This window comes from Sparus aurata, chromosome 23 (genome assembly GCF_900880675.1).
Source record: "Sparus aurata chromosome 23, fSpaAur1.1, whole genome shotgun sequence".
NCBI classification, from domain to species: Eukaryota; Metazoa; Chordata; class Actinopteri; order Spariformes; family Sparidae; genus Sparus; species Sparus aurata.
This window is the reverse complement of record NC_044209.1, coordinates 17,751,105-17,778,838: the sequence shown is the minus strand read 5'-3', so window position 1 is coordinate 17,778,838 and position 27,734 is coordinate 17,751,105. Positions and strand designations below refer to the sequence as shown.

Genomic DNA, 27,734 nt, shown 5'->3' with positions numbered 1-27,734 from the left:
AGTGGCTAACTGTACGTAGCCCATTGGAAACATGATCTGCAGAAATGTGCATTGCTATCATTTATTCTTGAGATCGGTTTGATAATGAACTCCAGATGCTGGTAATTATTTGGTGTGATGGTCCCGTCACCACCAAAGGCTTTAAAGATACTGACGCCTGAATCCCCTTGAAAACACGGCGAGCTCACATTAGCCATAAAACCAAAAACTATTTTTCTTGCTATTTCAAAAAAAAAGAGAAAAAAAAGAAAAGCCTGACTGCCCTTGCGAGTCATTTGGGTCTCCAGCAGCGATGTCAGGGGAAGGTGACAGATGGCTGCAGCACCGGGAGAAGTGCTATTTCAGCCAGGTGCACGATGCCAAGCAACACCTCCACTATTCAGGGGAACTCCTGTGATATCGCGTCTGAACTGTGTCATCTCACAACAATCCACGAACGAGCCCGACAACAGGCCAAGGTTTCTCGCTCTGATTTGCAGAGCTGCAGCGGGGAGAAGAGAAAAAAAAAAAAGAAGAGGGAGGGAGCGCACGAGGCCCGAGCCAAATGGAACTTGGCCTAAGACCCACGTTCTGTCACTGTACTTCCACCACGGTGGCTCCCGGATACAAGTAGCCTTTTAATGTAATATTTAAGATGGCTTATTCAACACATCAGGTTTCTTTTCAGGCAGGTGAGGCTGTTAAACTTCTCTCACCGGCCTGCATTTTTTTTTTTTTTTTAGACTCGGAGGGAAAGGACAGGGCTTTTTTCAGTTTGCTCTGGGTTCTGTCTCGCTAAATAATTACCCTGAGCACGCAACACACTCCAGCCACCGCTCTTGTCTGGGGTCAACAGCGATGGGGGAGGCCGGGTACGAACTGTGAGTACTCACAACACGAGAGCTACAAGGCCAAGAAGAAGAAGAAGAAGAAGAAGAAGCCTCCCTTCCCACAAACAACCCTCACCCACTCACTGAGGTTTATTCTTTTAAAGACCCTGGTTGTAACCAGCCCTTTGCTAACTCCACCAAACACCTGTGTTTGTCTTTGAAGCGTCTTCCTAACAACCACAGCCCCATGGGATATTCCAGCAATGAGACGTTCAATAAAAGTCTCAGTAAAGTTATTTATTCCCCTTCGGAAAAAAAAAAAAATGGGAGAAGGCAGACAGCATAGCTAACCTTTGAAGGGGGAAGCTGCTCGGATATCCAGCTAGGACATAAAAACCAAGGGAATGACAGGGACATCCTACCAGAAAACAATAAAGGGGGTGGAAGGGACTGTTTTTTATCTTTAACAGCAGCCGTAAAACACACACAAAGCTGGGGTCTGCAACAATGGCCCGGGGCAGGGGAGGGTGGCTGTAACAGAAATGGCAGGAAGGACCACCGCTTCCCAGACACAAGGGTCTTCCTGCTGGGAAAGAAGGGAGAGCGAGAAATGGAGGGGAGGAGAGAGAGGACAGCTTATGGAAAAAAAAGGGGGAGACAGAAGAGAGGCGTGAGCGAGCGAGATGACACAAATATGACCTTTGATTACGTGGGGTGTTTGGATCCAGAGCTGAGCCGCGGACAGGCCCTCCAAACCCCCTGCTGCTTTCACACAGCCACACCTCAGCCGGAGCACACTGATCAGAACAATATGGCTGAAAGATGAGCCCACCGCCGTAAATGCCAGCAGTAAAGACAGCTCCACTGTCTCTCCTCCTTTGACACTATCCAACATCTGAATCCCAGCCTCACAGCCAAGTGAAGATTGCCTCCAACTCCGCGCCGGAGCCAGCGGAAGATAAAATTTCTGTTTCAAAAGCCCTCGTAAATGAACTGGCTGAATTAAGCAGCATTAGATGAGTCTCCAGGTCTCCGTCTCACTGCATCAGCGAGAAGTTTGCTCCAATGTCACATTCCCAGAACGCAGTGCAAGTGCAAAACCATAAATCGACCACCTGACATGCATTACAAACGACTGGCTTGTAGTAGGTGAAGACGGACAGAGGCAAATGCACGCTGACAGAATCTCCGCTGCCTCCTGAGTTAACATGGTTCAGTGGGTGAGAAGGTAGTCGTTACCCAACTGCAACCAAACTCACCAGCGTGTGCGAAAAGAAAGAAGAAAAAAAATGAAATTTTCTCCAAAAAATCTGTCGAAATCCAAGGAGCAACGGCGAAGGGGAGGGTGTCGCAACCGCCATCACTCCTTTTTTCAGCTGCGAGGGTGACGGGGAGCGCTCACAATAAATACCTCTGCAAAGTCAGAAGGAGCCCTTTCAAGGAGCCACATCAGAAACCTGCCTCTGAATGCATTTTTACATCAACCCTGAAATATTCATGCTCTTTGTAAAGTATTCATGTGAACCAGTGTGCGAGTTAGTCCCCGGGGGGGGGAGTGCAGGGGAAAACTGAAGGGATCCAACACACTCAGCAAACAACATGCTCAGTTGTGCTAATGCTACTAGCGCACAGGACACTTGATGGGGGGACACTAATGACCCGGACTGTCAAGACAAACAACGGCGGTTTGCTCGGACAGCGTGCGAGCGCTCGACTGTTCTTACTTAGAGAGACCGGCCTGGATTCATCTGGGTAAACTGGCTGACAAAAGACAAAACGGATTGCGTGATCAAATAAATAAATTACAAAGAAAATCACAGGGGGGGTTTTTTTGCTCATATTAAAGGGGCACTATGTAGTTTTTTTGGAGGTGAAATTAAATCTCAGAATTCAAAATTTACATAATAATGAGGTAATAATACAAACTCAGATGTATTTATCTTTTCCATAACTGAATAACAAGCTGTTCTCATAGGAAAATAAGGTCCCTGAACACTGGCTGAAGCCAGAAAGGTGGCAGGGTCTGCCACATATAAACAAAGTAAAACAGTCTGAAACTGTGTCGCCCTTTAAGGTCAGTTTGTTTATTCAGCGTAATCAGTCCTAAAAATGTAGACCTGTTTGATAATTTAGGTTGTTCAAGCGTAAAAAATTCATCAATAAGATTTTTTCTCTCCCTGTTAAAATGTCCTCCCAAAATCTACACAGTGCTCCTTTAAACGTGGCTGTGAAAAACCTAAAAAAAACAAAACAATGTTTTTCTCTCATGTCAGGCAGATTATGAATGTGCATTGTGCGTTGTTGTGACAAATTACCATCCTGAAAATATACGTCATGAATAACTATGAATTATGCCTCGCGTCTAATCCACCTTTTTTTTGCGTTATGACATGCTTGACATTTTCAAATATTATTAAAACAATAAATCAAAGATTGAAACATCAGCAGCGCCCAACAGCAAACTAATTCTAACGGCGCCTGGAGGGGTTTTTAAACATGAAAATCGTGCGAAATGATTCCCTAAATCCTGAAACGCAAAGAATTAAGTCACCCCCCCCCCCAAATGAAAAAAAAAATCTTGAGGATATTCTCTCCAGTCACACCCATGTGTTGCTGACGAGAGCAGGGGGGGAGAACAATAAACCACCTGTGCTGATCATTGAACAGTGATGACATTTGGAGGGAAGGTCTGCATGTTGGTGCAGCACAATACTACAAAAGCAATGTGGTTGAAGGGGTGGGCCTGTACACTGTAGCCAACATTAGCCTTCATGCTCTCAACAGAACATCTATAAGAAGAAGAAAAAGCATACGGCAGAGTGTGTGTGCGTGTGTGTGCGTGTGTGTGTGTGCGTGCGTGTGTGTGTGTGTGTGTGTGTGTGTGTGTGTGTGTGTGCGAGCGCTGCCAAAAGCAAACATGAATGGTGAGAGATGAATGGCGAACGGCGCCCATGAATCCTCCTGAATGCCTAATTATACCTCGTGTTTAGCATGATTTTGCAAATGAATTCAGAATCCCTACGAACACAATGAATTTGGCAAAAAGGAAAATATGTTTGATCCGCCAAACACAACACTTCTGCCTTTCTTTCTTTTCTTTACAGCAGTAGTGCAATAAGATATTAGCAAAATGTAAATAAGTTAATAAAAATGTGACGCAGGAGAGATAAAAAAGGGCATTGTCAGAGGTCACTTTGATCCTGCGTTTAACCGCCTACGACGGCCACCTACAGTGATAATTTTAGCTGATATCCGTTACATAAAATAACTTTTAAAGGGGCTAAATATTCTTGGCAGTGCGGTGACCCAAGATTCCTCAGCTGCTGCATCATAAACGTGTGCTCTGAGCGGGCACATTAACATATTTTCAAAGGACATTGTTGCAGATGTGTGAGCTGTTTGATGCAATCAATATGCCACTGGTGTGACGTATTGAAATCTCTCACAAATTGTGATCCAAGTCCTTTACGATGATGTAACAACAAATATAATTATTCTTCTTCTATCTTCTTCTTCTGTTATTTAATCTAATCCAGCATCTGCATCATTTAAAAAAAAAAAAAAAAAATGTGCATGACAACATTGTAAAACATCAACAAGGGTTTGGGATTTTAAAGGGTCATTCCTGGATTTAAAAAAAAAATAAAAAATTATATCTATATATATCAGCTGTTCTAGATGATGCAGGTTTGACACTGTTTTGTATTGTCTGTGTGCTCACTTCGGGTACACAAGATACCCAAGTCACTTGTTAAACCTGATGCATGCACTGTGAACACATTTGCACCCCAACACTTTGAAGCCCAATATAGGAGTGGGATTTTCTACCACTGTAACTCGTGCAGACCTGTTCATCCAGCGTCCCCCTCCTCTCCCCTCCTCTCCTCCCCCCTCTCCTCCCCTCCCCTCCTCTCTGCTTTGCTTGTGGCTCTTGGGTTTGGCCCGGGGTTTTAGTCAAGTGATGGCACCCGTGTGACACCCATCAATGTAACGTGAAGTGACGAAATCTCATTTCTAATGCAGCTCCACCACCCCAACCCCCAACCTTCCCAGCCAATGGGAGGCCAACCAGTATCAGGGTCCAACTCTCCCATCGTGCAAGCTAAAACAGATCCTAAATGCCATTTTAAAATACCGTGGCATTTACTTAACTTATCAAATGGCTATTTGTTTTAGCAACGATTCCTCCGTTGCCTCCGAGATATTCAAGCCAGAAAATGTTGATTCAGCTCAATCAAAAAAAATAAAATAAAATAAAATAATGAAATGTAAATTTCAGCTGGTGTTTTGAAAAGTCTGTCAGCAGCCACACCTGAGCAGGCTTCTGCTCCTCTGGTTTGTGCGGAAATAGTCAGATTTGTAGGACAGCTACACAGGCAGGCCACAGCCTGGCATCCACAGAGCGTTTTAAAACAATACTATAAGAGCAGACATCTCCATACAGCTTCGTTATTGTAGTGTTTGACTTACCTGAGTGGGGAGCCATCGGTATGTGCGAGGGGTAATATTTTCCCGGCGGGAAGTGACCGGCGTGCTGCACAGAGCTGTGGCCCGAGGGAGCGATCCGAGAGGCGGCTCGGTGCACCAGGGCGCCCCGCTCTGAGAGGAGGTGCGCCGGAGCAGCGAAATCCCGTCCTTCCATTCCCGAAGAATGTTGAGTAATCCGAAATCCGGATAGGGCAGGTCAGGAAAATCAAATGCAACCCATATAATAATCCTTTCCTTCAGATCTATGTGTTGCATTCAGTCGATCGCAGGCTTCCCCAGCCAAAAACGAAGCCCCCGATCATCTTTTCTGTCAAGAGAGGGAGAAAAAAAATGTTTTTAAAAAAATGTAAAAAAAAAAAATTAAAAAAAAAATCAGAGCATGTTTTTTCAGGCTCGGTTTGGATTTACACAATGCAAAAAAAAATAAAATAATAAAAAACACTGACTAGTCCAATAAAATGTAAGAGAAAACAAATCATTAGTTCCGCCCCATTGGATTGTGCTGTGATACCTCTCTGTCATATCCAGGTTTTTTCTCCCCCCACCTACTATTTTTTTTTTTTTCTTCTTCCAGCTAAAACTGCTGCTGCAAAATAAGTCACCGCGGGTAGAAAACGGCGAGCAAAGGCGTCCAGGAGCCCACTGGAGCCGGGCTCACGTTCAGCTCTATTGATCAGGCCCTGATACACATCACATGGAGGAGAGAGCACTCTCATATTCCACAGACACGACGAGCACATTGACACATGTTTAGGTTTTCTCTCCACAGCCTCATCTCCCCCTCTCTTTCTCTCTTCTCTCTCTTTAATTGCGCTCACATCATATTTTATCCAAACAATTAATTCAAATACCACGTCAGCAGTGACCAGCTGTCTCTCTGTCTGTCCGTCTCCCTGCTTATTAACATGCAACACATAAATACCATTATTACATGTTGTGTATATGAAACCGTGATGTGTGAGAGCAGGAAGTGTTGTTGTCCTGTGCGTTGATGATGATGATGATGGAAGCCTACATCTCAAGGTGAACAACGCTGCCTGCTTTCTTTTCTTTTTTTTTCTTCTTCTCCCCCCCTCTCCCCTCGCTCGTCCTATTGTCTCCACCGTTTTTTCTTCTTCTTCTTTCTCCCCTCCTTCCCCCTAACCTATATCAATCCATCTCTCATTTCCACCTCGCGCACTATTTTGTGTATTTATTAACATGTATGTATTTTTTATTTATTTTTATTTTTTGCACCACAAGCTGCATTAAAAGAAAAAAATGTAACACACACACGCACGCACACACACTAAATATGGAACATTTTTTCGCAGACTACAATACAATCGCAGCAATATCGATCGTGCGTCGAGCGATGTTTGAGTTGCAAAGTGCCCCCCCCCCCCAAACAAATCGCATTCAAAACGAGAGCGTGATTAAAACACAGATGCACCCTGAAAGCCTCTCTTTCTTTCTCTCTCTCTCTTTCTCTTCGTGTGTGTGTGCGCGCGCGTGCACGTGCGCACGCCCGTGTGTGTGTGTGAATAACTGCACTCTCACTGTCTTCATCTGCCTTGACCTATTTCAGGTCAGGTAATCAAATGAGAGTAGTAAATACATTACAGGCTACATCCTCTGCCATGCCACCACCAAAAAAATATATATAAATTACAATAAAAAAAAAAATAGCATTATTGAAGGTCCAAATTAAATTAGAAAATTACAATTAAACGACATTTCACTGTGGGCAAATGTTTGTTTTTGAACATGACTGCCTGTTTTTTTTTTTTGTTGTTGTTTTTTTGTGCCAGTGATTGAAAAAGAAAAAAAATGAAGCAGGCAAACAGAAGGCAGCTTAATTTCTACAGCTCCAAATAGAGAAATAAATAAATAAATAAATAAATCCTGCATGAGTGGATTTTCTCTCTACAACACAAGGGCTATATGTTTGGTCTCACATTATGGATTCACAAATTTTTTGGTGGGGGGCCCTACAGGGTTTCTCGAAAAGGGTTAAAAGGGTACCTCGGTGTGATAACAAGCCTCTTTAGAATTTTTTTTTTTTGTTAAATGTGCACGAATGCACAGGTAGCTGTATATGATATGTGCTATTTTACTCTCAGCGCTATTATCTCCACATGCAGCCGGTTACAGCCCAGCCTACAACTCACAGCTACATCCACAACAATACAAAAAAAAAAAAAAGAAAAAGCCTTCCATACGGAGCTCCCTGGGACCAAATCTGATCAACGGAGGCTTCCCGAGCAACCTTGCATTGTATCTGGACCCCTTCACGTGAAACAGCTAAGAAGCCTTTTTTCATTGTGTATGTGTTGTATTCTGCTCCTGCATGCAATGAGAGCTGAAGTCTCCAGGTTGAGGGACTGTGCAAGAGACCCAAGGTGAATGGCCGCCCGTCAGGAGGACTGCCTTTGTCTCCGTACTGAGAAAGTGCTTTGCAGTCAGCCATTACCTTCCCCCTCGCCATGCTGTTGCATTCGGCCCACTCACACTGCCCCCCCACCCCCAAAATTAAAAAATTATCCAGCATTTCACGAGGCCGGGGATCACACACTGCTGCCGTGTAAACGCTCGAATCGTGCGATTTAATGTGAGTGCAGCAGCCTTAAATCCCCTCCACCACCGCCTGTCGGGTGGTTTTTTTTTTCCTCCTTCTCCCATTTCTGCCTTTAAATGCGCGAAAGCCCTCCACGAATACACCAAAAGCGTCCGAAAATAATCGACGCCCCTAATGCAATTCATTAAGCGGCTGTCAATTGCATCCACCGAATCCAATCGAAGGCAGAAACGCGGATAATAAATCAGATTACGCTGCGCAGGTCGGACCCGCGCCGGCGAGGAGGCAGGGCGGCCCTCCGTGGATGAGCTGGCCGGCTGGGAGTGCGCCTCGGCCGGGGCGAGCGAGAGCACACACACGCCCCCCACCACCATCGCCACCACCATCGCCACCACCACCCTGTGCTTTCAATGCAAATTCTCCATATTGTGTTAATTGCATGCACCGAAGTCTGACCGGCTTCACACAAAAAATTAACCACGTTTGAATTAATTACGGGCTCTTAAATCTCAAATCGTAAAATGAAATAAAATAATAAATACGTAGCGTGTCACGTTTCTAAAAATATAAGATAATATAAAACAAAACACCAGCAAATGAGTCGTCGATCATTTAAAATTGTACATATTAACAAAAACGCTCCCAACGTCAAAACGCGGTGACGCTGATGCATTATTATAATCGATACTACTCCTGGAAGGCTACTACTGATAGTGATAATAATTATATTTTAATTTAATTTAATTCTGTCAGCTCACCGCGCTAAATCGTCCATTCATTCCTCGCAGGATTAAAACCTCAAAAGTGCTGCTTTTTTTGTTGTGCTGGTAAGTAAATGGTATCACTGTACTGTGTTTAATGCACAGCATGTCACATATAGCATCTTATTTTTTTTTCCCCCTCTCTTGTCACCTTAAATACAGCCGCTATCATTTCCCAACAATGAAACAGGCCCTCGAAATATTTTTTTATTCCACAGATTTTAAAAAATTAAAATAAAAAAATTAAAGTATATAAAATGTCACTACTTACTGGTATGTTAAATCCTTGCATAACAATAAATTATAAAATCACAAAACACGGGGAGGGAAGGAGCAAGGCCGAGTGCGACGCCCATTTAAAATCAAAACGTGAGATAACGCATGTGGCTCAGAGAGTGAGGTCCTACAGTATTTCCATCTGAGGCTGTGCAGTAGCCTTCTGGTTCGGTCTATGGAAGCAGTGGGACTACAGGGCTTCCGGCCTGGCTGGATCGCGGCTCGGATCTCCGAGCAGCGGTTTCTCTCCCGGTGCAACTGCGTACCTCGCGTCTCGGGGCAGGGTAAACACGCCCTCCCATTGGTCGGCTACCTGCATGTTAATGAGCTCATGCCGCCCCGCCCGGAGATACGCACGGCTCCGATTGGCCGGCAGCGCAGGCCAATGGTGTGGTGACTGGCGACGCTGAGCAGAGTGAGAAGCGCCAGATTTTAAAGCACGGGATGGTCGAAGGATCTCTCACAATGGAGCTCAGTGCAGCCTGAGCACAAGCCTCGAATGGATACCGGATGGAAATCAACACGGACAGTTCTCACGATGATGTAAATAATGTTCAAATAAGAGGGAAATTGTCAAAATTGCAAATCAGTTGCATGCATGTTTGTGAGAAAACCCAAACTGAGCTAACATTTCAGCTCAGGTGAAGCTCCAAACATATTTCCCATAAGACACCAGCGAAAAGCTTTACGACTGGATGCATCTCAGAAATGCACAGTGGTCAAAAAGTCATTTATTTGCCTACATCTATATATTCAGCAGCCATAACAAGGCAAATGATAGAAGCCTATATGAGACTTATGGGACAAAATTCAACAGTAGCATTTTCATTTTACAAATATGAGTATGTAATGTGACCACAACATCCTAGTTTTATTCAAAATAACACATATTTGAAAAAAATTACAATGCTGTTTTGTTATTACATTTTGATTAGCATGTTTACATTATCATTTTAATAAAGTCTCATATGAGCTTCCATACTTTGCATTGTTTTGGCTGCATCTCAGAAATGCACAGTGGTAAAAAAAAAAAAAAAAAGAAAATAATAATAATAATTTATTTGTCAACATTTATATATTCAGTGGCCATAACAATGCACATTATGGAAGCCCATATGGGACTTTATTAAAATGATAACATCTCCTTGAAAATTAAAATAGAATTCTACAATAGCGTTTAATTTTCCAAATATGAATGTGGCATGTGACAAAAAAAATATTATATATATATTTTCTTTTTTTTCCCTAACTCAAACTCCACATACATATTTGGAAAATTGTAAAGCTATCATGGTATTACATTTCAGTTTTCATTTTTTACATTACCAATTTAATGAAGGCCTCACTGGGCTCCCGTAAAATATCAAACAAAAATGAAATCAATTGGAACTCATTTATAATAATCATCGTTAATTATGAATAGGTATTTCACTGTTTATAAATGCTTTATAAACTATTCATGAAGCAATTGTTTACATGTTTACAATAGTTTATTCATAAACTTTTCGATGGTCATCATAAAGTTGCAGCTGATGTTCATAAACCGTCACAATCATTTAACAAATTGTAAGTAAAGCATTTCATTTTTAGTTAACAGTGAAATAACTATTAACTAACATATAACTCACCATTAATTAATGATAGTTAATATAAAACGTTACCAATCATTTTTAAAGGTCCTCCAGTTATGTGTGCTCTCCAGTAGACCCCATTGAAAAATTGATACAGACCTTAACTTCAGATTCAGATTCAGATTCAGAATACTTTATTAACAAACGTTACGTTAACAGGAGGTTCAAACCAGTCACAAATAGCGCTAAATAATGATGCCACAAGAGAAAATATACATATGATATACTTTTTAAGACTTTAGCAAACGTCTCAGGGCATTTATAGTCACACGTCAAACCCTCACTGTACTCTCGTCTACATTTTTTCCTTCTTTAGAGCCACCAGAGGCTTTTTTTGACAAATGGTTTCAACGCCAATTTCACGAAACTCTACACTGAATCATGCAGACAGGACAGTAATTCCAATATTTCTCTGGTGTTATTACTATGGACTCTGGGTTATTACATTATGCTAAATGTTTACAAATGAACCCCCCTCCTCCCCACATCACCCCCCTCTCTCTCTGTATGCGATGCTCTGATTGGCTGGCGCGGCGCCAGAGCATTGTCAGTCACATAATGTAAACAAGACTCTGATTGGCTGTTGGCCAGTCCGCATTGGGCTGTCTGAAAAAAAAAAGGCAATAACTGGCCCTGCGGTTTCAAGGCTTCCCGGGTTAGATGATGAAAGGGGATAAGAAGGGGCCGGTTTCAAGGCGCCCCAAAGGCGGACCCCTATTGGCCCCGAAGCCATATGAGTCAAGCGTGAATCAAAGGGAATACTGCAGAGAGGGGGAAATTATATGTTGGATATTCAAAATAATCGAGGTTAGTTTTCGGATAAATGCGGAGCAGAGCGTTGCGAGAAACTTACGAGAGCGAGTAAAGTCGAGACAATTCACGTTTAGGAGGCTGAGAGAGAAGTCCGCGTCACTGGAGAGGATCTGCACCGAGCCTTTCACCATTTTTTTTTTCTTTTAAAAAGTGCGGCTGCAAGAGGTTTGTCAGAAAAAGAAAATTAAAAAAAACAGCGTCGTTATGTTTGACGTGGAGTTTGACGATGCTGTGTATGTAATAGTTGTGGATGTTTTTAGACGTTTATCAGATGAGGCTGTGAAAGGTTTGGTAGCGGACGGATCGTGTGTGAGGACGACGCGGAGACTGATCGTGAATGTGCAGCAGCCCCCTTAACAAATAATTCACATGATCTGAATGCTTTCTTACCATGTAAGCAGCCATTTAATAACATTTTCCATTACCCCCTCCCCCCGCTAAATAAACATCTGCCACTCTCTGACAAACAAAACATTTTATTTTTTTTATTCCAAGTGTGTCAGAAAAATACATGTCTTCGATTACTTCACATTTGTTTGTTTTGTTTGTACAAACTGAGCAACCTTTTCTTCTTTTTTTTTAAACTCTTGAGTAAATGTTTTATTTAACTGTCAGATCACAGGAAAATAAAATATACAACGAGGGTATTAATATTTATGACATAGGGAAAAAAAAGATTTATGTTAAATTATTACCACATTTTTGGTGTTGGATGTGACCCCTGACCCACATGAGATTTTTTTAAACAGCACAAAAAATACAAATCTTTATTTATTGATTTAAAAAAAAAAAAATCATTGTCAGATTAAAACCTTAAACTGGCTCATTGGTATTTATCAATTCACAACGTTTATATGAAGACATCTAGCATTTATTTAAAAAAAAAAAAAAAAAAAAAAGAAATGAATAAAATACTTTTGTGATTTTTTTTTTTTTTTTTTTTTTGCACGATAAATTTAATGGATTTGTATTTTATTTTTTTTTTTTTTTTTCGACGCTATTTGCTCAGTGTGAGATCCGACTAAAGGTCGGGCTGCTGTGCCTGGATACCAACTTGTATTTTAGCAGAGAGGGTGCTGGAATTTCATCTCATCTCCTCTCAAGTGAGTGCACAAGCAATGCGAAATAGTTAAAGAGGTGGCACGCACACACACACACACGCACACACACACACGGTCCAGGCAGAGTGATAATTAATGCAGAGTGAGTGATTTCTTATGAAAAAGACCGGTTGTACGGCGAGGATTGTCCTTGATCAATGAAGCGTTGATGATTGACAGTGTGTGCCTCCCACCCACGTCTACAGACGGTGAAAGGGCCCTTGGATGTATTAAGGATAGATCAACCGATCGTCTATATGATTTTTATTCCCATACATAAAAAACATAAAGCACGCATGATCATCTGACGGCGAGGATTCATGTTGTCTAGAAATATGTATATTTATATGTATGTATCTGTGGATGTTTAAGGTTTGGAACAAAACACGCTTTATATGCACGATGCACGAGCATCTTAAATTAGATAATATCATATTTGAAAAGCTGAAAATGTCACTTAATATTTAACAAGGGAATGCGTGACTTGAGCTTGGTTTTATGCATGTAGTTAGGTCGAGTTAAGACCGCAGTGTACGAAATCATCTGCAGGAGGAGGCCTAGGTTAGCCTTTGACCTCTGTGTGTTAGTGTGTGTGTGTGTGTGTGTGTGTGTGTTAGAGATAGAGAGCATTGGTGGAGGCATGAGCTGCTTGATTATCAGTGTATGTATTATTTAAGATATATATTTACACATAATACATTACATACATAATATCATTGATTGGTCTTAAAGAATACAAAAAACATGACTTTTTTGAATATCATGGGTGGATTGGCATACTCGTGGTGTGTGTGTGTGTGTGTGTGTGATGGGGGGGTGCTGCTGCTTGAATTGTAGTGGCATATGGCATAACCAGAAGCCTCCTGAAGGCTGGCGCTGTTACACGGATCTGTCTTCACTTCAAGGATCTGATCTCACCACACTAATAAAACTGTTCATTTTATTTTTAGATAATTCTCACTGAGATGTAACTCTCGCTAAAGGGCAGCTCAAACACATTTCAGGTTTTCTTTTTTTCCTTCTTCTTTTCTTTTAGCAACAAGCCAGTGAAAAGTCTTGTTTTAAATTAAAAAAAAAAAAAAACCCAGGTGGCCTTAATTCACATGATACTTCCTACGGCGGAAAAACAAAAGATCATTGGAAGCATGAGTGGATACATATGACAATAGGCACGGACAATAACTGTGACACGCATCAGAGCCTGTAGCATAATGGAGCACCAAAATAAATAAATACATGTTGATCTCCTACAAATTAATTAAATTGCATTAAAGAAAACAAACAACTTTCCTCAATCATAACACTTAATGCTCAGTGGTTTTTAAAAAGCACTAGCCTACAATCCTGTGACATCCTCTGCTACTTTGTTTGTCTTCGCCTTTAAAGGGAAAGTTCACCCCAAAATAAAAAATACAAATTTTTTCCTCTTATCATCAGTGCTGTTTATCCATCAAGATTTTTTTGGAGTGAGCTGCAGAGTTTTGGAGATGTCCGCCGTAGAGATGTCTGCTTTCTCTCAACTATAATAGAATGAGATGGCACTCGGCTTGTGGTGCTCATAGTCCAAAAAAAAAAAAAAAAGCATTTTTAGAAAAACTCTTTCTCTGTCCAGAAATCATGACCCGGTCTCTCAAGATAATCCACAGACCTTGTTGTGAGCAGTTTTTCATGGAGGAACTGTTTTATTTCCTAATGAACTACACCAGCCGACCGCATCGCTGCGCAGAAGGAAGCGTGCGCCTGCGCATTGGACGAGAGGTTTGTGCGCCTGGCGTTGCGGGATGTAAAGATTAGTTGCCGTCCTCCTCAGCTGAGTGTGCACATTAGCTAGCTTAGTTAGCTCAGTTAGCTAGCCTCTTGTACATCATTTTCACGCTTCCTCCTGCGCAGTGTTACGGTGTAGTTCGTCGGAGAAATAAATAGTTCCTTGAGGACAGCAAGCCATATAGTTCCCAGGGCTATCACTATATGAGATTTGTATACAGTTGCGGCCAAAATAATTCACGATAGCAAAATTATCCAGATAACTACACGGGTAGTGGCCAGCCTGTCAATTACTGCATCTTCTTTGTCTTTTCCCATGTTATGGTGGGTGGCAGCCAGGGTTAAGGTACATTATCACTAGATACTATGACTGTGAGAGAGCTTAAAGAAATTATTTAAGATATTTATTTGAACAATATTATCAAATGTACATTATTAATACGATATAAATATTCAATTTTTAAATATCACACGCAAACAATTTAGATGAATAAACAGCACTCCAGGTAAGGGGGGGAAAAAAAGTTTTGATTTTAGGGTGAACTGTCCCTTTAAGGTCAGCTTCACAAAGAACATACCTGACATCAGATTTTAACCCCTCATTACCTCAGTGGGGATTACAGCAGGCCAGGACTGTTTCCTCTCACAGTCCTGTGAGCCCACAATGGAAATGACAACATTTGCAAAGTTCATCAGCGGCGAGAGGCTGACAGCCACAGCTCCACTGTGGAAAATGTCTCAGAAAAAAAGGTGACCTCTGTGTGTGTTTGTGATCATGTGTGTTGCAACAAAGGGCATGACTCTGAAACCAAGAAGCAGTTTTGTTTGAGTTTCAATTCAAACAGCCTGACTGATAATTGCCCGAGTCTGTATCACACATTAAGTAATTATGCTCCCTGACCAAGTCTCGTGACGGTGGACGTCTAACACAACTGTGAGAGGTCAACAGCACAAGAGCAACATTGTGCCACCGTTGTTAAACTCATCAGCCATGTTGTTACCCAACATCTGCACCAAGGGGGTGCTGGGGGGGTGTCTTTGCATGATGCTTCCATCGGTCATGTGACCAAGATAGCTGTTGTCACTAAAAAGCTCTTGTTTGAGAGAAGAAAGAGGGTCTGTGGTGTGATTGATTTCTCCCCCAGCTGCAGGTTGGAGGAGCATTGCATAAGCATCACATGGCCGGACGGAGCAGCGATCATGTAGATCAGTTCAGGGTCCCAGACTCACGCTTCAGCCTCCTCTTCCCACCACGTCAAATGCTGGTTTATAAGGATGACCCTCATTTTTATAACCAGTTTGATAGAGAAAACAACAACACATGATTCCTGTAGGCAGTTCAATTGGCGCAAAAGGAGGCTTCTGTATTTGTCCGGCTAATATAGTGATAAGAGCGGTGTTGTGCTTCTGCTTGAAGTCGACTCCTCCGCTTGCAGATAAGTTCAAGCGATGGAGGGCGGATTATTATTATGGAGGGAAAAATGTGTAAAAGTTACAGCTCAGATGTCCACGGAGGAGTTCTGACTTCTTTCTTTTTCTCAAATGTGTCCGAAAAGTCAGTCTTCTGAGAAAAAAAGCTACAAAGTCAAATTATTCAATATGAATTCGATGACACTCGATTATTATAAAGAAAAGAGTAACACCTCTCCATATAAGCGCTGGAATGAAAGAGGATAGTAAAACTTATAAATCAGCTGTAAAATAAACTTTTACAGAAGATGTTCAAACTTTATCATCGCCTCCAAACTTTTGCATGAGCACTCTGAGAAATCTAATTAATCTAATTCTGTGAACCATAGTGTAGGAAAGCAACAGTCGTTTGTGGCCAGAAAATGGAATCGGAGTTTAACAATGACGTCCTCCAATCATCCCCCCTCTGAATCAAGAAGGTGCTGAGGCCGGGGCCTGCTGTTAAATGATCAGTCGGGGTTTGGGACTCGCAGCACAGCAGGCTGCAGCCTCGACTTATAATGTATGGCTTACTTAAAAGGTAGTTAAAAGCCTTCTCTGCTGATGCTTATCTACAGCAACAACAACAACAACAACAGTAATAAGCACACACTGAGGTCAGAGCGTGTTGAAAGGTCTCTGATAACAAGCAACTTTTTTGCACAATCAAGCTCAGCGTTCCTTTGCGGTTCATCTGATTCCTCGCATTCATTGAAAACTCATAACTAACTAATGCATTACTTTTATTTTTCTTCTAAGCGTCTCTCTCCTCCCCAACAACTCTCGTCGATGGCTGCCATAAATCCAGCTCAGCCTTCAGACCAGCGAATCATTTTATATGACATGTATATGCTTGTCACACAAAGCGCGCAATTAAAAACGTCCTGTGCAAGGCCTAAAACAGTTTTCCTGGTTGCCGCCGTGTCCCCCCCCCCCCCCCCCTCACCAGATGGGTTCTCCGTCATATTAATTTCACATCCCAACAGCCGATTGTGGTCGCGACATAAAAGTGATGAGCCGTATTTCAGCGTCCCGGTTGATGCGACTCCCAAAGATACGGGGGCCTGTTTTTTATGGATCTTCAAATATGCAGTAATCGCTCTCGCTGCCCACCTGACAGGCCCGCAACGTCTGCCAAAGATAAAAGTTTAACAATGCTGCATCACTGCAACAGAGTCGAAGTGGAGCGAAGAAGAAACAGCGGCGGGGAGCAGTCAGTTCAGCAACATGTGCTCCAAGATCCTAAGTGAAACCGGCTCACATAGAAAAGGTGGATTTTTATACACAGGAGATTTTTTATGTGAACATTTACACATGAGTGCAGAGTTGCCAGATGGGAAGTGTTAACCAATCATAACAAAGGCTTAAAGTGATCCTATTAGGCAAGGAAATATCATTTGTATGGATCTTATCGTCATATCATATAATAACATATCGTATCGTATCGTATCGTATCGTATCGTATCGTATCATGACATGACAATTTTTTTAGTCCAATTCGATATGAGGCAGGTTATCACCAGAGTAGCCACTAACTGCTGCCTATCGTAGCTACCATTAGCTAGTTAGCTCAGTTAGCGGCCCAGAGTTAGGGCCCTGAGCATACGGGGGGAGTCGGTGTTTACGTGATTTGTATGATGGCATATGGCTAGTGCTAGCATGCTAGCGTTAGCATGCTAACTTCAGATAGATGTCACAAACAAGAGATGAAAACAAAAAACAAAAAAAGGAATCAATACAACTCTGAAGAGTAATGAGAGGTACTGTACTGAAGTGTCACCAGGTTAGCTTTAAGGGGTCAACACTTCCTGCAGGCCACACCCTTCCAAAATAAACTCTGTTCCCTATTTATTGTGTTTCTCCACTTAATTCTTATTATGGTATCACTGCATATTATTGGAAAATGTCAAAGATGATGTGACTAGTATATATAGCTAATCAATGATATGTCTATATGCAGGACAATATGGAGTAAAGCTGCTGTGCATGATGTCAAGGGGAGGGAGGAGGGTGGTCAGCGGGGAGATCGCTCTTTTGAGAAAGGATGGATGGTACTTTCCTCTTTTATTATTCCCATTTTATCTTCTTCATTTCCATCCGTGTGTTACTGATATGATGGCGAAAGGTCCTCTATAACTCCTACCAATAAAAGTCTGTTAAAAAAAAAACCCAAAGAGGGATCCATCCCTTTTCCACTACAGGCTTCAGACTAATTCACTGTCTTGTAGGTTGTCGCATTTGATTAAACTAGCAGATATGTGTTGAGAATTATACGGCAGAAACATAAAGCTAACGTTGAATATAGTCTCGATGCGGTAATGCGATGTCTGATTATTAGTCTGCGTCTCCAGTGCATGCAAATATCATTTTCATTATGATTTTTTAATATCTTTGTCGTCGAAATGTGGCTGTTTGCATGTTTCTGCAAGTTTAATACACGTGTGTGTGTGTGTGTGTCTGTGTGTGTGTGTCTGTGTCTGTGTGTCTGTGTGTGTGCCACTCTGACATAGATATTGCAAAAGATATAAGTTAATATTATTGTTTTGGCTGGATGTGATCAGGGAGCCATGTTCTCCGCTCACAGGAGGACGTGACACATGGCCTAGGCCAGAGAGTAGAATAATGTGTGGCAGAGTGAATGGCTGCACATGCTCATTAGTATCATTAATCACCGGGGACAGAGATGTCTAATGATAGAGGTAGGAGGGACTTCACAGAGGGTGGATGTGACAGAGATGAATATTAACATTTGGAAAAATATAAGTCGCTTTCTCAGATTCATTTAAATTTGTCTATTTTGGGCACTCCTGGGTCTGGCAACATCGCAGGGATTGCTCGAAACAAAAGGAACAGTGTAATTAATACCAGGCTTAATTGTCACTCTAAATTGTCATATAATTCTAATTTAATGTGGCGTTCTCACTCCGAGTGTGTGTGTGTGTGTGTGTGTGTGTGTGTGTGTGTGTGTGTGTGTGTGTGTGTGTGTGTGTGTGTGCGCGCGCGTGTGTGTGTGTGTGTGTGTGTGTGAGGGGTTGGGGGGGGGGATTCGGCTGAGCCAGTTCCCTCGTGGAAAAGAAAGGAGGATCTCTGTGGGGGATCAAATGGGGTGTGTGACATTTTCCTCACAGACGTTTGATTGTGAGCTGGAGGATTCCTCTTCTGGGGCTCCCACTCGCCCACAGTGGCGCGCAGCTAATGGCGAGGAGTAGCTGAGCCTTGAACCAGATCTCGGGGCGGAGAGCGTCAGCTGTGGCTCTCCGTCGGCTCCTCTGCAGCCTGTTTCGGTGGGAGCTTGGAGGCCCTGAGCTTGGCCGTCCCTCTGCTGCAGCAAAGGCTCCGGGGATAGTCGTGCATGGGCGAGGGCAGGCTGTTTGATCAGCACATATTTTTAATTGGCTCCCGGCACCCTGGAGTGTCAGCATTGCCACGAAGTAGACTCCTATTGCACCTTTCCTAATTAAAATCATTACAAATTCCAGGCGCATCATAAAGGATTAAATGAGACTGTGTGTGTGTGTGTGTGTATGTGCTTGTGCTTGTGCTTGTGCTTGTGCGTGTGTGTGCTGTCTCCTTGATAGCCAACATGTATAGCTTAATTGTTTTTCTCCTCACTCAAAGTAAATGAGGGAGGGCCGGCTGTAATCCTGGTCCACTAATCAAATTACATGCAAGAGAATCTCTCAATATATTCACACCGGGGATTTAAGTTTTTCTATACGTCTGAAAATGAAATACAAGCGCCAGAAAACTTCCACTTCGAGGAAGTGTTTAACCTGCAGTGTTACGTCTTTTCTTTATTGAATATTCAAATCTGTCCTGCTGTGTACAGCGGCTTTAACGAGAGCTGTTTGTCTTATTCCAAAATAATTGATGTCAGACAAACTGTGCATCTCCTCGGAGGATTGTTTTTTGAAAGGCCCGGAAAACAAATGGTCCCAGGAAAACTTTCAAATTCAATTCATCGAAACAAAAGTCTTTCTGTGTGTTAATTTAGACACATGGCTGATGAAGATATTGAGGCGTCACTGTGCTTTAAGGGGCGAGGGGAAGCAGTGGCTTCAGTCCCCCCCAAAACATAGGAGGCCTAAATCTCTTAAATATCTACCAGTGCCACTTTGCCCCGAGGGAGCATCGAAACAAGGGAGGGTTTCTTTGGTCTGATATTGGAAGCTACAGAGCTAGAGTTCACGAAGGCGAAGTGATGACTGTGGAAAGATTTTAAGAGCCGGCTCTGTTCGAAAACATGCCCCTAAAGCCTTAACACACACCCTGACACAAACATTAAAATCATATGACATATGACAGAGAAAATTACTACAATTTATAAAGGTAATAACCATGTCTGACCAAAGTTTCACATGAATATCTCAGTCATGAGCCATTATGAGAACCTCGGCAGTGCATGTCGCAAGCCGATAGTTATGGCGATCGAGAATGATAATGTCTCTCCAGAACACAGTGGGACTTCTATTCACATCGGCAGCCAATAAAACTACAGCAAGTCGTATAATAGTTAATGGACAGTATTGTCCAGCAGTGAATAGACACGTTATGGGTAGGCAGACACAACAATGGACGGTATACAGACGCCAACTCAAGGTTCACTGTAACTCTTGTGGTCGGGGATGTGAGGGCTAAAGTAGTTGCAGATCGAACTGTGTAAACACGGAGGGAACCAGTATGTTTTTGATCAATAAAGGAGACTGTAAAGCTCATGTTTAGATTCATCATTTAATTTTGGGTAACTACTAGAATACGTTTCCATGCTTTAATGCTCAGGAACACAGCAGTTTTGTTATGTGCTGCAGCGCTGTATGAACGAACAAGCGTCCTTTAAAACTCAATAAAAATTATTTTAAATGATTACGTGAATTCATTGTATCTAGCATATTATGTGTTCCCTTCATCCAATCAATGTTTTCATGAAAAGATTTGGGGTTTCTTTAGTTGCTCATAACCAACTGAAAAAATGAAAAAGGTCGGCCGTTTGAAGCCATTGTGGAGGCTCAACTTTCTCTACAAAATGAAAAAAAGGAAACCACATACTTTGGAGGGCTTTATTTGTGGAGCATGATCGTTCGGCTCATATTGACTCAAGAGGGACAGACAACGGAGAGACGTGGCAGTGGGGGAAAGAAAGTGAAAAATGGATCGGAAAGATGAGCGAGAGGGTGGGGTGTCTCCTCAACCATCGCCGCTTCCTGACCGGAAAAGTCCATTCATCATTTTCACGTCTTCGTGTCACGGCTTACTCTGCCAATAGCCAGAAGTGTGGCAACGATGACACAGAGGATTGATGAGGTGCAGGTGGGGGTGGCTAGCAGGGGTTTGGGGATGGAGATGGTCAAACCAGATGTGGTGAGAGGTGGAGCTGGGATGGACTGCGAGGGAGACCTGATGAAGGTCACGATGTTACCCATCGCCCCCATTAACCATATCCATTTGCTGACACACATGAGTGTTGGCCATGTACCGAGACGTAAATAAATCCTGAAAGGCAAGTTTCCACACGTCTTCACCAACCAGCATCCAGGAACACTTTAGTCATAATGAGGACTCCGATCTGCTAGAATTCATGACAGTGCTGGCATCACAAAGACAACACACTGTATGATAATGATATAAAAATAAAGGGGATAATGCCTGGAAATGCACAGCTTAAATATCTTCTATCAAAACATTCATACCTCCCTCATGTCTGTGCAGTAAGGAAGCTAATGCTAGCAGCTGGTTAGCTTAGGCGAGACCAGAAACAGGTAGAAACAGCTAGCCTCGCTTAAAAACATGCATATTAACACATCTACAGCTCACTGATAAATATGTTATATAAAAATTACACATTAAGATTACATGTTGTCGTTTTAGAGTAATCAGTCTTTGCGCTAGGCTATCTACCTGGCTGCTGGCTGTAGCATATTATTGACTAGTGTTTATCTTCTGATCTAACTCTCTGTCAAAGTACTCTTTTTTGTGAAAAGAGGCTTTAAAGCAGCTGCGAGGAGCTCTTGTTTTTTTATGGATTCTGGCGGCCCCTGTGGTCAAAATGGGCACCTCAGCCTCCTACTGTGAAGCTCTTGAACTGGCCAGCGTGTGCATTTGTTTTGGAAGCAACCGAACGAAAGATATTTTTAAAATTCTGTTTTTCTTTTTGTAAACCCGGCTTTGTGCAGGATGCGTGGCGATGACGTGACGTATCTGCCTGTAGTTTAATAAGATTAATAGCTGTAATATGATGACGGCGAAACAAAGAGAACCTTGTTCGACTACAGACAAGCTCCTTTTCTCAGGCTGCGAGACTCCTTAATTGATCCTCGGCACTCCACCATGAAAAATAGTTTGAACTCTGACTTATCAAACCAAAATAAGTCAGAATCTGACCCGGTGACCGGCATTAAGAACAAATATAAAAACCACACGAATACACCCAGTATTCTCATAACAGTCTGGTTTGCAGGTCATATAGAGGCGTCAGTATTAAACTGAGTCTGCTTCATAACTAGTTGAACACTCTTGTTGTACATTTAACGTACTAGATAAAGATTTAAAATGCATGCATTGCAAAATACATGATATCAGTTTGCATGCTAATGATTAAGAAAGACTGTCTATATATTGTACATGTACATTCATTAATTTTAGAAGTCCATATGCACGTCATACTACACTGAGGTGGATGTGTATTTCAGAATATGGAGCGAAACTGTGGAATACTCTGGACGATGACTAGAAATGCTGCTCAAACACGTTTCACTTTAAATAGAATTTATATAGAAAAAAAAACAGGAGACGATAGTAATTATCGAGCAACATTTATGTTGATTGTATCATCATCTGACTTATGAAAAGAACAGAGTAAACACAACAGGGATGTCCATCTGTATCAACAGTATTGTGTTTTATTATTAAGAAAGGAGCCAGAAATGTACATTTTCCATCCTCCTGGCCCTGTTTCATTTAAGGAATGTGTTTAAGTATTTTAGCATCAAGTGTTTTGAAAAATACACTAAAATGAGCAAAACACAGCGACTTTATCGATCCTTCCCCGGGGAAATCCACTTGTTACAGCAGCGATTGAGTGATCAAGTCAACATTGACAAAAGACAAAACAGAAATATGCAATAGAATGAACACAAGATAAAGCACTGCTGCTGATAGAATTAAAGACTACACACACTCCAGTCATCCTCAACATGAAAAGGAACGAATGAACAAGTCGCCTCATGTTGCTTTGAAAACTCAGAAGTGTTGGCTGTCAAATCTCAGTTTCTGACAAGTGCTGCTGATTAGCCTTCAAACTAATTCCCCTACACCTTTGTTGCAACCTGAAAAATGTTAATTAAGGAATTCATTCACTTAATTATATTATTGGTTGGTGCAGTATTTTGCCAAACCCCCTGTGAATAATTTGTCTGACTAAAAATGTTTTTAATATTCTAACACAAAAAAAAAAAAAAAAAAACCTGGCCCAGATGCCAGCTGGTAACCTGTAATGCTTAATTAATTCTATCCTTTTTTTAAAACTCTCCTCTCTTTTGTACAGTAGGTGAATGCTCAGCAGACACACTGATACTGTACACGAGTGGTTATTGCTCGACTCCCCCTTGTGGTAAAATATTACACAGCTGTAAAAAGAGCAGCAGACGGATAGGAGTGCACGGAAATGTGACGGGGGTAAGTGAACCCGAATTAAACCAGAGCCAAGAGTAATATCAAAAGGTGTTTCTCCCTCTCTGTGCTCTCCCTCCTCGCTGCGCTGTGTAGAGTAACCCCTGCTGGCACTGGGCGTCCTCCGAGTGGAGTGTGGCTCTCCCAACTCAGTAGCTGATCAGAACCAGGTGGGAAGGCCTCCATGTGCTTTCCATTTGTGCAGGATGTAAATGGATTCAATTAGATCCAAATGCACAACCTGTCAGCCAGGGGGAAGTGGCAGACTTTCAAAGGCCATTAGATTATGGACAGGATTTGGAATAAAAACTTCACTGGCCCGGGATTGTGCCATTAAATTGGTTGATGTGAAACTATTGAAGTGATTTTGAGCTTGCAGGCTGACTGCGCGTTATTCATGTGGGCGCAAATTCTGTCACACACACCCCCCCTCCCAAATTATCATTAGCAGCCCTGCCCCCCCCCTTCTCTTCTTCTTCTTCTTCTTCTTTCTTTTTTTCCATCTCTCCCTCCTTCATACACACACACACACACACACACACACACACACACACACATACAAACACCACAAATGGCGTACATAAAGCTGTAGTATATCCTCAGACATATTGCCAGTGGCCTCACAAACTGGCCCGCGTCACAAACAGTAGCTCTTACAGCTTTAAAGTCGAATGGCTCCATCAGTCATGGCTGTTAAGAAGCCCGAGCCATAAAAATTAAAGACTTCCAGCGAAACTGACCAACTGTAACACGTCTCCTTTGTTTTGATTGGCTGGAATAATGCGATGTCTACTGTTAACATTCGGTTTCACTCACCGCTCTCTGTAAACATGTGAAATACGGCGGAATTTAAGCATGTTGAAGGGGGTAAAAAAAAAAAACGCTGCAAAAGGGAGTCATTCATCCTCGCAGCCGTAATGATTTTTCACACTTTTGTTGCAGAAATTTGTAGCAGATGTGTTCACTGCAAACCAGCTTTTCACTTATCGTGAATCTGACGTGCGTTGAAAACAAAGGAAGTGACACCCGGACGTAGGCGACGGATAGGCGACAGGGTTCTGTTGACCCATGGTCTTAATGCAGAGAAGCCTTTACTTTACGGGCCTGATATAGAAGTGAATCAATGGGACATTTCTAAGCCATTATTATCAATCACCATTGCTTAAGACACCCTAATGAGCTCATTAGATAAGATGAACAGCAGATTGATTGCAAAATGGGGGGCAAGTAAAAAGTAAGATGTAGAGAAGTAGAAGGTGATGGAGGAGAAAGGAAATAGGTCTCATGGATCTCCAGAAAGAGGAATGGGAGAGTGGAATTAAACGTGGAGGAGACAGGCCATGTGTCTTGGGCTGTATTTCAAATTCAAAATTTTTTTTTAATGTCATTTCAATCAATTTTTGCCACCTGCACAGGCCCGTTGAGGTCAGACAGCTGTATCTGTTATCACTGATGGAATGTAACTAAATACATCTACTCAAGTACTGTGCTTAAGTCCAACTTTAAGTTATTTCTAGTTGACTTGAGCATTTCAAGTTTATGCTACTTTATACCTCCACTCAACATCAACATCACCATCTGGAGGCAAATGTTGCTTTGCTAGTGATTTTGCAGATTGGATGTTGCATCAGAGCCAAAGTAGCACATTTATTTAAAAAATGTATTGTACTCGCAATCAGGATAAAAAAAACACAAACAAAACAAAACAGTCTCTAATAATCAGAAAAATGCTCAATAACAGATCCGCTTATTGACCAGGTCGATAACGCTAAGCTAAAACGTCAATGCCAAAAACGCCAACGCCAATAACGCAGATGCAAAGTCAGCACTTCCAACACTAATGTCAATAATGCCAATAACAGCAAAGCCAATATCACCAATGTCGATAACCCCACTGCCAATAACGCCAAAAATGCCAATGCCAGTAACACCAACAAGCCAGCACTACTAGTCTAGTCAACATTCAGTTTAATCATGCATGCAAATGTATTTCTACTTTACTTTCACTCTTACTTTTGAAACTTAAGTACATTTATTGCCAGTAAATTACTTATAACACTTCACGTCATATCAGATACTTTAGTAATATATTTTGTATGTATGTCTTTCTCTTTGCTTTACTGTCTGTTACACCGAGATGGTTTCTGGAGGCAACACATCATCAAAAGGGGTCGACAAAATGACCACAAACCCGCTCGCAGCTGAAGGAATTATAACTTGACGTCTATCTCCCACACATCGCTTCTGATCTGAGCTGTCTGTTGTCCACAGAGCTAAGAAGTTCAAGGCGATTCATCGGCTGCCCTGATAGTACGCGGACATGTGAAGGAGGGAGAGGAGACAGACATGAAAGTGCAGCGAGAGAGAAGAACAAAGAAGGAGCAGCACAGAAAGCCTGCGAAGTCACAGAAGCAGGAACACAAAGAAGGAGGGGGAAACGATGTGTATGAGAGTGTAAACGATGTGATTTGGGCAGACATTTGTTCCCCTCAGGCGAGCTTGATAGGCCATTCTGTCTGAATCTGGGAAGGAGGGGGGGGACGCAAGAGAACCCCACTGGTGTTGGATTTCGGCTGCCGTGGTATTACAGTGTATCGAGGAAAAAAAATTAAAATATTTAAGGGAAGGTCAGTATTAAAGCAGCAGCAAGCCCTTTCTGTTTCCACCTAGGATGGAACAGATGTGCTCGCAACTCCAGCTGTTGCCAGATGTTGATGTAGGACCATCTGCATGAGCTGTTTCTGTCCGTGTATGTGTGACTGTGTCTGAAAGCTGCGGTGTACGTTGAGTCAAACTGAGTAATGTCTCTATTTTTGATGATTTGATTCTGACACCCACCTCTCCAATTACCCCCCGCCAGGATCACCGTAGCTCCCGATGGCCTCGAGGTGAATGTTGACGGTTTTATGGGACATGTTTAATTACTGGAACACAGTTTGGAGTGTGTACATACACTTTTCGGCGTCCTGTCACAGTTCTGCATTTAAAAAAAAAATGTTTTTTAAAAAGGCGGATTCATAAAATGTTGCTGCACAAACACACTTTGATCTCATGTGTGGTCAATTATATCCTGAAGACTGCCTCCATTCATAGTCAGACATGCTGTATGAGTTATTACCGTCATTTTACAGTAAATCACTGGACAGTAGTTGGAGTAAAGTCACAGTAGTATACTGTCATTACTTAACAATATTATAGATGGAAATCATAAAATCATATTGTATTTCTTCAGTAAACTAGACACATTTTTAAAGTATTTTGATGTTAAATAACATTTTGATACTGTAGTAAACATCTTTAGTTATTGTAATACACACAACTTTACGGTAAGCTTACAGTAATATTACACCAGTGTGCTGTGTTTTCACATTAACACAACCATATTGCTTGTTAGCACGTAAGCCTTTTAGCAGGTTAGCTTGTGCACCTTGTTGGTCCTCTTGCAGGCCTGTTGTTAGCATTTTAGCTTGTGTACCTTGTTGCAGCACTTGTAAGGCTGTTATCCTGTTGTTAGCATGTTAGCCTGTGTAACTTTTTGGAACACTTGTTAGGCTGTTAGCATTTTGTTAGCATTTCAGCATGTATACCTTGTTTTAAAACTATAATATTTTATTGCTAAATTACTTTTATTGCTGTTCCCTAAGTACAGTATTTCCTTATAAGGTGCAATTTTTTTATGGCTGCTGCAGAGTGTTGCTTGATTCAAATTCACAGCAGTTCAGCATTGAAAAAAATGACCTGTCATTCATTGCAAAAGCACAAGTTCAGTGGTTTACTGTGAGAGTTTCCTGTGAAAACCTGCTGTTTGTTAACAGTGCCTAGAGGACTGGTGTTTCTATGTTAATACGACTCTACATAAATGTGTCTTTCTTACTTTCAACGCCACTCAAGGCTCAAATATCCAAGAGTTAAAACATTTTTTAAAAAGGGTGACCGAATAGCCAAAAAGAAGATTGAAGGAGTCATTTTTGTACCTGAAGAATATAAAACCTGATGAGACATATAAAGCGATAAAGTGTTATGAGACCCCAGGAGATGGCAGATTAAAATGTGGCAAGGGTGATTTCCCCAATAAAGGTGGAGACGGCGGCTGCTCCACCGCTGTGCTCTGCTCCACCAGGCAAAGAGAATGGTCTGAATAGATTTCAGCAACCTTCATAAAGCCACGACTGAAGCCACTTCACAAAAGGGAATAGAAACCAAGCCAATCAATTAATGCCCCCCTTACAATGACGAGCATAGATGGGGAGCAATGCTTTCAGACCCGGCGTGCGTCTGAAAACTTGCTGGGTTCCAACATTCTGTGGCATTGAGCAGGAGAGTCAGGGTCTACTCTCTGTATGTTCACTGCTGCTTTCATTTTGTGTGTGTGTGTGTGTGTGCGTCCTGATGTATTTGTACGCGCGTGTGTGTGTGTGTCT

The 27,734-nt window shown here is 42.0% G+C and overlaps 1 protein-coding gene across 9 annotated transcripts in view; it reads right to left on the bottom strand.

The window, feature by feature from the left end:
* Positions 1-9,177, bottom strand: part of bahcc1a (BAH domain and coiled-coil containing 1a) — a 69,756-nt gene extending 60,579 nt beyond the window's left edge. For 8 of the 9 annotated variants that reach the window (XM_030407254.1, XM_030407257.1, XM_030407260.1 and 5 more), the window contains exons 1-2: positions 8,887-9,177; positions 5,280-5,604 (exon numbers count right to left, since the gene is read on the bottom strand). In XM_030407254.1, coding sequence (XP_030263114.1) covers positions 5,280-5,451 — 172 coding nt within the window. In that variant the 5' untranslated portion in view covers positions 5,452-5,604; positions 8,887-9,177. Of the gene's footprint in view, positions 1-5,279; positions 5,605-8,886 lie in introns of those variants that run through there. The other variant, XM_030407261.1, reaches the window with a different exon arrangement.
* Positions 9,178-27,734: the final 18,557 nt, after the last annotated feature.